The sequence below is a fragment of the Megascapheus bottae genome, chromosome 29 (genome assembly GCF_031878675.1).
Source record: "Megascapheus bottae isolate mThoBot1 chromosome 29, mThoBot2.hap1, whole genome shotgun sequence".
NCBI lineage: Eukaryota > Metazoa > Chordata > Mammalia > Rodentia > Geomyidae > Megascapheus > Megascapheus bottae.
The window spans coordinates 9,920,792-9,930,914 of NC_143537.1; the positions used below are offsets into that span (position 1 = coordinate 9,920,792).

Below are 10,123 nucleotides of genomic sequence, written 5' to 3' on the forward strand. Positions count from 1 at the left end.
AAGGAAATGATAAAAGAAGGGAGCCAGGCACCAGTGCCTCACATCTGTACTCCTAACTGCTCATTAGACTGAGATCTGGGGTTACCAGTTCCAAACCAACCCAATCAGGAGAGTCTCTTATCTCCAATAAACTTCCAAAAGTTTCTCTGTGGCTCAAATGGTAGAGCACCAACCTTGTACAAAAAGGCTGTAGGAGAACACTGAGGCCAAGAGGTAAGTCATAGTGCACACACACACACACACAAATAAAATACAGCTTTTGTCTTTCAACATCAAGGATCCTATTTTATCAGAGTCTGCATCCTCCATTGCCTGGATTCTTGTGGCTCCCTGTATTCACCAGTAAATCCAGCAGATTCATTTCCCCAAATGCAGCTCACTGTTTCCACCCACCCATGATCCATGTGCTGGGACATCAGATTCTACAAGGAAAAGAACAGTGTTTTGTATTCAAGAACTGTGCCGGGTGGGGAGTTTGGCCTAGTGGTAGAGTGCTTGCCTCTCATGTGCAAAGACAGACTTTGATTCCTCAGTACCACATACACAGAAAAAGCCCGAAGTGGTGCTATGGCTCAAGTGGTAGAGTAGTCTCTAGCCTTGAGGAAAGCCCCCAAACAGTGCTCAGGCCCCGAGTTTGTGCTCCATGACTGCCCCCCCAACAAAAAATAGAATTGCACAACATAATTTAAATAAAACTTTAATAAAATTAAAACAATTCTTGGTATAAACATTAGACAGCAGACAATCATTACCAAAAATAAATATTTGCTGGGGGGTGGGGGGTTTGCGGGGGAGGAGCGGCAGGAGGGGGCAGACTCTAACACTGGATTTTGCTCAAAGTTGCCTGCAGACAGAAAGCCTATATCGGGGTCCACAGGGGTATCTACCACCTTATGAAAGACAAGGTGTTCTTCCTGACTCTCACCTATTGAGTTTACTAAACTTAAGCATGGAGAAATTTTTCATTAACCCCATAGGCATTGCTTTATCCTGCTGAGAGCTTTGCTAATTTGGACTACTTTGAGCAGCTCTACGTGGTGTTGAAGTCAATAAAAGAATGTCTGCTTGTTCTTCTTCAGAAGTATCTCTAGGTAGATCTGCCGCATTTGGGGTTAAGAGCGAGCTAGATGTTCATACAGTTCAAAACTGAACTTGGTCTTTCTACAAATGAGAAAACCACACACCATCCACGATTTCATACAATAATGATGGCTCCAGATCTCCATCTGTCACTATCATGGACACCACTGGTGGCTTCTATGTCATGAGTTCTGGGGTGACTGCATTCTGAAGCCCCAAATCTGAAAATGGAAATAAATACATGATTTTTAGAGAAGTTCAGGGTGACACAATGCCATGAGGATCTAATGCACTAAGCTGTAGAATGTGAATTTGGACTGAACATTGATAGAAAGTAGGGTGTATTTAATGAGTGGCTCTGCCCGGTTACCCTCTACACAAGAACAGACATTACCTGGAAGAAAATATCCGTAAAAGGTCATTGTGCCAAACTGGTAGTAACAAGGACCCATGGCCAGTCACCCTGGGAGGACCAGTCCTAGGAGGGACCCAGGTTCCATCCTCACTCACAAGCTCTCAGGCGCCTACACAAGGACTCCCCCGCCTTGCTCTTGGTCTGACAGGTCACAGGTTCTTCCAGCTGGTCAAGGAGAATGTGTAAACGCAGGAGCAGGTCCGAGGAGGGCATGTTGAGCATCACGTAGAACATGAGTTCGTTTAGGACGTCTCGGTTCTTGCGATCATAGAAATCATCAGGAGAAAAGTCCATCCATATCGTGAAGATGGAACATAGGGTGCTGTGGGCAGATTGGTGACAGGACAGTGAGCAGCCACCCTCTCTATCGTGAACCTCCCCCCATAGCCTCTTTCTGGCAGGACTCCTATGCAGAAGCTGTTCATCTAGTTGCAGACATGTAACTTGTGAAAGAAATAGACACTCCTGCAACAAGCAGGGTGATCTTCACCCCACACTTCTAGAAGCGCTGGAGTCCAAGTCTTCAAAATTCTCATTGAGATAGGCTATTTTATCATTAATTCTAGACTTTCTACACAGAACCCTGAGACCAGAAGCACACCCACAACGTTGTACTCTGCCATCCACTCAAGTCCCAGGCCTCACCCCCCGCGCTGGAAATCACAAGTGGTGAGCAAATGAGGAATTTCCACTTGGAATCAGAAGCCCCAAGATGCCCAGTTTCAAAGACAGCCATTCCCTTGGCCCCAAAGCTCACTTACTCCTTCACTTTCTCATCTTCCTCACAGTTCGGCCGGAGTGATTTGTACCTGATGAGGGAAAGGAGGAAGTCACTCTATGCTTCTTTTTTTCAGAACTAAGAGGACACCTATGGGGTTGGCTAAGTCACAGCTGAGAATACAAAACAAGAAGGCATATGAGATATATCTATGCTTTCTCTGAAAAACTGAAGAGGTTGCAATAATGTGTCCAATATAAATGCTCTGCCTGGTGACAGTGGCTCATGCCTGTAATCCTAGCTATTTGGGAGGTTGAGCTCTGAGGAACAGAGTTCAACACTAGCGTTGAAGGAAATTTCCAAGCGACTGTTATCTTTAGTAACCAGCAAGCTGCCAAAAATGGAGGTGTAGCTCACGTAATGGAGTGCTGACTTTGACCACCAAACTCAGGGAAAAAATTCAGGTTCTCAATTCAAGGCACTAGATCAGCATCTCCCCACAATAAATCAAAAAATGTAAAACTTTAAAAAATGCTTCCTCTACCTGTAAATGAGTAAGCCAAATATATTCCTGATATTTAATTTAATTTCCAAATCTCAGCCAGGATAGACTGAGTACCCCTGAGCTTGAAGAAGGAACACTCACTTTCTAAACAAAATAGTCAGCACTTGCTCCATTGTCCCACAGAGTCTATAATTGTGTAGAAAGTTTCGAAGAAAGAAAAGATCGCCTTTCTGGTGTGCAGGGACCAGGTTCATCACCAGCATCTCCAGCAGGCCTGCCTCCGGGCTCCACACGTTACAGGGCACGTTCACAGTCCCACCTGAGTCACTGTCTCTCTAAGGGTGTAATGACAATCATCTTTTAAAAGTGGAAATGGGAGCATATTTCAAACTGAGTAACTGTGACAGAGTAGACTGAAAACCACACAGAAAATATTCTATCATTATTGACACTGAAAATCACACCAGAAGAAGGTTTCTTGACTATACCTCGCCTGAGTTGCCTTGTGTTTCCATTGATTTCTTGGTGGAAAATATACTGAGGTGTTGAACTGGTGGCCAGGCACGGCTCCAACCTCTCCAGGCTTGAAAGAGACACCCATACCCTGATTTCCTGAGATCCGAGTCATCTCCCGACATTCTCCCACAGCACGAGAACATCCTTCTCCTTCCAGAGTCACAGGCCAAGTGAGCAGGCTTGACCAGACTGTCAGTTATACTTCCTGGCTACCAGGGTTCCGTGTTCCATTCCATTGTGAAGGAGGTAGGGTCACTGCTCAGGGCCCAATGACCTAAACTGCTTCTCACATAAGACCTACCTGAAGATAAATCCCCCTTCCCACTGCACAATGTGTACACATAGACAAAGTAGACAAAGTAAAAATCACACCTTATCTTTTGAATCCTGAATTCCTGCCCTGGGCCTAGGTACTGTCAAGGACTCTGTTTCTAGGAGCCATTCCTAGGTCAGATCAATACCTTCCTTATCATTCCTCTCATGCTGCACAAATCATTTTGTCTGTCTTACATTGTCATGGACTTTCTGTACTCTTTGCTGACATTAGAACGGAAGACACTGTTAAGTTTTTATAACCTACTTCTTAGGTTTCCCTTGATGCCCCTTTGTGGTATCATCTAGATAATGGAAAATAAAGTATTTGATACTGTGTTATATGTTCTCCTATGTACACAGGACCATATGATATTAGAATATCATGCCTCTGGCCCTGTGTAGGAAAATATAGTTTGTGAGATCCCATTTTCTGGAGAAAATGCTGGGCATGGTGGGGTGGTCTGTTGGCTACACCAGAAATAGAACTGGCAGGAGAACAGTAAAGGCTTTTCTGGGTAAGAAGGGAGACCCTATCTCAAAGCGAGGAATGGATCCAGTGGTTGAGCATTTGCTTTGCAAATGGGAAACCTTGAATTTATACCCCAAGATGGATTGAACACCCGGCTACATATACACACTGGGTACTGGAGCCTCATCCCTCTGATCCAAGTTACTCACTAGGCTAAGATTTTGGGGGTCAGAGTTTTGAGCCAGACCAAGCAGAAAAGTTCATGAGACTCTTTACTCCAATTATTTACACAAAGTAAAAATTAGATCTTTGATGAAAGTTGTAGAGAAATCACCTTCAGGAAAAACATTTAGAGAATATGTGCCGTATATATATATATATATATATACACACACACATACACATATATACATATATATACACACACACACATATATATATGAAAACATGGTTATAAAATTAAACTAGGCCCAGGAGCAGAGGCTCATGTCTACAATCCTACCTACAGAAGTGGCTAAAGTCTGAGGATCATGGTTCAAAGCTAGCCCTGGTACTAAAATCCGTGAGACCCTTATCTCCAATTAACTACTAGAAAACAGAAGGTGCACTATGGCTCAAAGGGTAGGTAGGTAGCCTTGCGCTGAAGAGCTCAGAGACAAGTTCCATGATACACACACACAAAAGTAAAATATTATCTGCCAAAGGCATGGCAAGTTCACATCATAGGTCTGTAAGTTGCTCTAGGCAAGCTAGTGTTTAGTAAATAAAATACTGGATTTGTTCTACACTGTCCACTACTATGTCACTATGGACTTTATAAACAGTGTTTACTTAGGATGCTCAAGCTATCAGAAATATTTTTTAGGTATAGTCTTTAATTCTAGTAATTAGAGGCAGTGTAGACTATTGGGTCTGGGGAGGCAATATTATATACCGGAACATTCTTAAAAAATCTAGTAACTATAATTATGATAATAAAATTCATTTTCATTTTCTGTGATTTCCACTTTCCATTTATGTTTTGAGCTCTTTTCTGCTGGCACTTAGGTTAAGATACACAGCTATTGGCCGGGAGTTTGGCCTAGTGGTAGAGTGCTTGTCTAGCACTCACGAAGACCCGAGTTCAATTCCTCGGTACCACATACATAGAAAAAAGCTGGAAGTGGTGCTGAAGCTCAAGTGGTAGAGCTCTGGCCTTGAGAAAGTCCAAGGGCAGGGTTCATGCCCTGAGCTCAAGCCCAGGACTGGCAAAAAAAAAAAAAAAGAGAAAAAAAAGAAAGATACACAGCTATCCTGTAACTCAGTAAATGCATTTCCTTTATATATGTACTGAAAAACTTTTTTTATCCTTATACATTTTTATACTTGTTTTTCTATTAAACTCTCAGACACAGGCACACACAATAACCTACACTAATGACTGTGAATTATCTCTCTTCTACTTGACATCTTTGCCCTTGAAAAATCTGGAGAAGTTACATTCGTGAGAGGTGGAACTGTCACCTCTCATAATGATACTTCTTCTGAAGTACTCTCTGAAGGACCTTATGAGTCTTTAAGCATTTAATTTTAGGATAATAAAATAAACGGGAAATAGTACAATCTCAGATAATGGCTAGTCGCTGTTTCTGAGTGGTGTGTATGCAACTGGACATGCTGCCATACACTTGACAGGCATCACTGTCAAGTGATCCCTCTTTCAGAGTACACATGGAAATAATGCATTGTGCTGCAGAGCCATAGTAACACAAACAGGTTGGTATTGGAACAAAAACAGACCCCAAGGTCAATGGGACAGATTAGAAGACCCAGAAATAAAACTTACACCTGTCTGAAATTCCACAAATGAACAAAAGATACTGAAAAGGACTCTTCAGCTATTGGTGCTGTAATCCTAGCAACTCAGGAATCTGAGGTCTCATGATCAAGGTTCAAAGATAGTCTGGGCAAGACATTCCATGAGACTATTATCTCTAATAAACCACCAGTAAACTGATAATGGCACTGTGACTTAGAGCAACCAGGCTCTAAGTCATTTGGTCTTTTCACATTTGTATTAGTAGAACTGGCACAAGTTTTCTATTTCAAATGGCCCATGGTAGATAGCTAGGCAAGCCTGTAATTTCATCACTTAGGAAGCTGAAGGCAAAGCAGGGTAAGTTCAAGCACATACTGGTTATTAAGTAAAATACCATCTCAGAATACCAGAAAGGTAAACAGCTCCTGACAATATCACACTTGGCACTTACTTTCCAACTTCTGTGTCTACAAAGAGAAGCCTGGGACTCTCCATGGACAAACAGCAGGCCCAACAAAACGTAACCAAACAACTGGATACCAGCTGTGTTTGTTGATTGCTGGGCCAATAGAATATCACCAAAAGCTGCTCTTTAATAGCTGGGTGTCTGCCCTTCCTCTTCTTTTCAGAAAGGGAGATTTCAAAATCATCACTCCTAGAATTTAAAAGAAATTTAGTGAGCACTTGAGACACTGTCAGCTAATACATGAAGTCCCTAGCAAGTGACACTTGGTACTTGAAGTTACTAATGGTTCATAATACACCATTTGAGAACTAGGAGTTATTAAGTTTGTTTAATTAGAATGTCTACATCATTTTCTCATTGAAGCATTGAGAGCTAAGGTGGCAACACAATTATGCTATTCCTAAATTGGAAATGCAAAGGGTAAGATTCCTATTCCCATTTGGCCATAAATCTACCAAAGTGTATGGCAATCTACATGTTTTGATAGAAATGTACTTCCTAGTTCACACATCAGAAGCATGGGGTTGGAAGCATTGCACAGATAATAAAGCAACAACCATCAGATAACCTAGTTAGAGTCCCAGTATAAGGATGGTGGGGGGGAAAAAGGGGAACCACAAGTTTAGCTTCTTAAAACATACATGTAAGTATACAATACCCAATGAATTAATTCAGTAGATTCAAAATAGGATCCTATAATTTCTCAAACTTTCCAGCTTATTCTAGCATGCAACCGGAACTAGTAGCTGTAAGTTTAGAGGTTGTACTTCTGGGGATTCTCAGCTACTTATCTCAAGGTAAGGATGCATCTTGTGGTTGGAACAGAGCACAGTGGTCAGATCGAATTTCACATTCAGCTTAGCTCCAGCTGGAAGGGCAGAGACCAGCTCCAAGTGATGGTATATCCAAACTGTAGACCAGGCCAGTCGGCAACAAGGATGGATCCGTTGGATGATGGATGGATGGATGGATGGATGGATGGATGGATGGATGGATGGATAAACACACACATAGTTACTGAAGGCCTGGTCCAGACCCATGATATGCCGTATATATTGGGTGATCCGATACCAACATCCTTTGTCACCTTCTTACAAGCAAGAGCGGAGGCTCAAGATCTGAGTCTCGGCTGGGAAAATTTTAAGTTTGATTTCAATTAGAATACAAAACCTTGAACTTGCTGGAATTTGGACTCTGTTGGAAATGAGCCCATGTGTTCTGGATAGGGACCATTGAGCTTCCCTTACAAAGCTAGACACTAAATGTCGTAGAGTGACCGCACAGTGTGGTCACAACTATTTGGTGGCAAAGCAACAGTAGATAGGATGTAATAACATGGCTTTGTCCGTGTTTCGATAAAACTTAATTTGTAAACATGTCAATTTGCAAGGCTTCCCAGTTTGCCAACCATTCTTCTAGGGGGCGGTGTTTCATGCCTGGAAATTCTAACTACTTAGGAAGGGGAGATCAGAGGATTAAGGTTAAAGTCTTTCCAGTCAGGAAAGTTGGTGATATACTTGGCCCAGGCAAAGAGTCCAAGCCCCATGACTCATTGAAAAAGAAGAAGAAGAAGAAGAAGAAGAAGGAGGAGGAGGAGGAGGAGGAGGAGGAGGAGAAGGAGAGGCAGAGGGAGAGGGAGAGGGAGAGGGAGAGGGAGAGGAAGAGGAAGAGGAAGAGGAAGAGGAAGAAGAAGAAGAAGAAGAAGAAGAAGAAGAAGAAGAAGAAGAAGAAGAAGAAGAAGAAGAAGGGCCTAGGAATTGTCCCTGAGCCCTTCAGCACAAGGCTACAGTCCTACCCCAGGAGCCACAGCGCCACTTTTGGTTTTCTAGTGGTCAATTGGAGATAAGAGTCTCACAGACTTTAGTGCCCAGGCTGGCTTTGAACCACTATCCTCAGATCTCAGCCTCCTGAGCAGGTAGGATTACAAGTGTAAGCCACAACTAATTCTTTGAGGCAGGAAATGTCAAAGCTGAAGGTGGCTAAAAGAGGAAAAGGTACAGAAAGTAGTTAGGACATGAGCTGGGCATGGTTAGGACATAAAACTAGTGTATCATATAAAATTTCTGCTCAACCAACACTTTAGGACTTTGTAGTTTACAGGTAAACAGTTTCTCCTGGACATTCCAATTTATCACTTGATGCTGATGCTTTAATGGATCCCAAGGTATACAGTAAACCACAAATGCAGAAAGTGTATCAGCACATTTATAATGCTTTCTAAGTGGTTTTTAGTCTCTCTGTGTGTGTACATGTGTGGGAGGGGGGGGAGGAAGAAAGAAGAGAAGGAAGAAGAAGGAGGAGGAGGAAGAGGAGGAAGAAGAAGAGGAGGAGGAGGAAGAAGGAGGAAGAAGGAGGAAGAGGAGGAGGTTTTTATTTCAGTTAGGAATATAATGATCTAATATAAGTAGGGTCTTTTGTTATTATGTAGGTGATGTACAGAGGGAGTACAGTTACATTTAAGTCAGGTAAAGAGTACATTTCTTTTTGGACAACATCACCCCTTCCCTCACTCTCTCCCAGCTTTTCTCTCCCATCCCACCACAAGTTTTATAGTTCATTTTCAACATCATTTCTAGTGAGTAGCACAGCTGCATCTGTTCACCCTTTGTCCTTTCATTTCTGTGTCTTTTAATGCCTTAAGAGAAAAGTGGAAGAAACTGGACATATTAAAGACCGATGTAGACATGTACTGAGTGACATGGGAGGTCCTGGTGGCACACAGCCAATGTCTCCTAACAAGAGTCTTGTTATGAGATGCACTAGAAATCTGTGGAAGTCTTAGGGGCAGGAGATGGTAAAGAACAAAGAGGAAGCTTTAAATAACAAAAATAAAAATAAAGAGTGGAAGGTAATCCATCTATTTCTTTCTTTGTGTTTTTTTGTTGTTGTTGTTGTCAGTTGTGGGGCTTGAACACTGGGCTAAGGTGCTCTATCTGAGCTCTTCAGCTCAAGGCTAGAGCTCAACCACTTGAGCCACAGCACCAAGTCAGGTTTTTTGGTGGTTAGTTGGAAATAAGCGTCTCATGGATTTTTGTTCCTGGGCTGGCTTTGAAGCCCAATTCTGATCTCTGCCAAGTGATTAGCTGAAATTACAGGTGTGTGCCACTGATGCCAAGCTTTAGTCCCTCTATTTCTAAAACAACTTTATTACAAACTTAGTTACTCATAGACAAAAAATAACTTGGGGATGCGAGTTGGGCCTAGTGGAAGAGTGCTTGCCTACATGTCAAGACAGAAAGTATCAATTATTCAATTTAGAGTTCAATTCATTGTTATCCATACATCATCACCATTCAAATGCACTCACGTTATATTAACCTGTACCATTAACAATTGCCTTTTTAAAATGTGCATTGTAAATAGGCTTAGAGTCCTAATACAGATTATCATCTAGCTGTGATTTTTGAACTCTAAAATCAACGACTGAACTAATTGTGGCATTATTTACTTGCATATATCTGGCAAATTTTTCACTGGCGAAAGAGACAGCATAAGCCATCCAGTTGATGACTAAGAGTACATGAATATCCTTCTTCCAAGTACATACCTTCATTAGTACTAGTCCTGAATAAACTTATAAAAAGATGTCAGAATTAAAGAGAGTTTGGACAAATGGGATTGCATTAAACTGCAGCGCTTCTGTATGGAAAAGGACGTAGCTAGCAAACTAAATAGAAAGGCCACAGAGAAGATCTTCACTAACCCTACAACAGACAAAGGCCTCATATCTAAAATAGCTAAAAAAAAAACGAATCACTCCAAAACTAATCTCCAAAGAAACCACCATCCCATTAAAAATGGTCGAAAGACTTAAAGAGAATCTTCTCTGAAGAAGAAATAA

At 41.9% G+C, this 10,123-nt stretch overlaps 1 protein-coding gene across 5 annotated transcripts; it reads right to left on the reverse strand.

Annotated features, from left to right (window-relative positions):
* Window positions 1-728: 728 nt before the first annotated feature.
* LOC150044693 (ral guanine nucleotide dissociation stimulator-like) lies at window positions 729-7,880 on the reverse strand. Of its 5 annotated transcripts, XM_090321023.1 has the most exons (6): window positions 6,941-7,222; window positions 6,268-6,471; window positions 2,860-3,053; window positions 2,257-2,304; window positions 1,591-1,817; window positions 729-1,301 (listed from the first exon to the last, which is right to left on the reverse strand). In XM_090321023.1, the coding sequence occupies exons 3-6, from the start codon at window positions 2,979-2,981 to the stop codon at window positions 1,258-1,260; spliced, it is 441 nt and encodes a 146-aa protein (XP_090177149.1). In that variant the 5' UTR covers window positions 2,982-3,053; window positions 6,268-6,471; window positions 6,941-7,222; the 3' UTR covers window positions 729-1,257. The 5 variants fall into 5 exon arrangements, with proteins under 5 accessions (XP_090177149.1, XP_090177148.1, XP_090177146.1 ...); XM_090321022.1 differs by having other exon boundaries at window positions 6,268-7,222; XM_090321020.1 differs by lacking the exons at window positions 6,268-6,471; window positions 6,941-7,222 and adding an exon at window positions 3,207-3,326.
* Between the last annotated feature and the right edge of the window lie 2,243 nt (window positions 7,881-10,123).

What these genes read in the sequence shown, in the direction of transcription:
- LOC150044693 (XM_090321020.1), bottom strand. Translation starts at nt 3,233, where the DNA reads ATGGAAACACAAGGCAACTCAGGCGAG. An exon ending in CACAAGGCAACTCAGGCGAG is followed by an intron (nt 3,054 to 3,206) that starts GTATAGTCAAGA and finishes TTACACCCTTAG; the next exon opens with AGAGACAGTGACTCAGGTGG. An exon ending in GAAGATGAGAAAGTGAAGGA is followed by an intron (nt 1,818 to 2,256) that starts GTAAGTGAGCTT and finishes ATCTGCCCACAG; the next exon opens with CACCCTATGTTCCATCTTCA.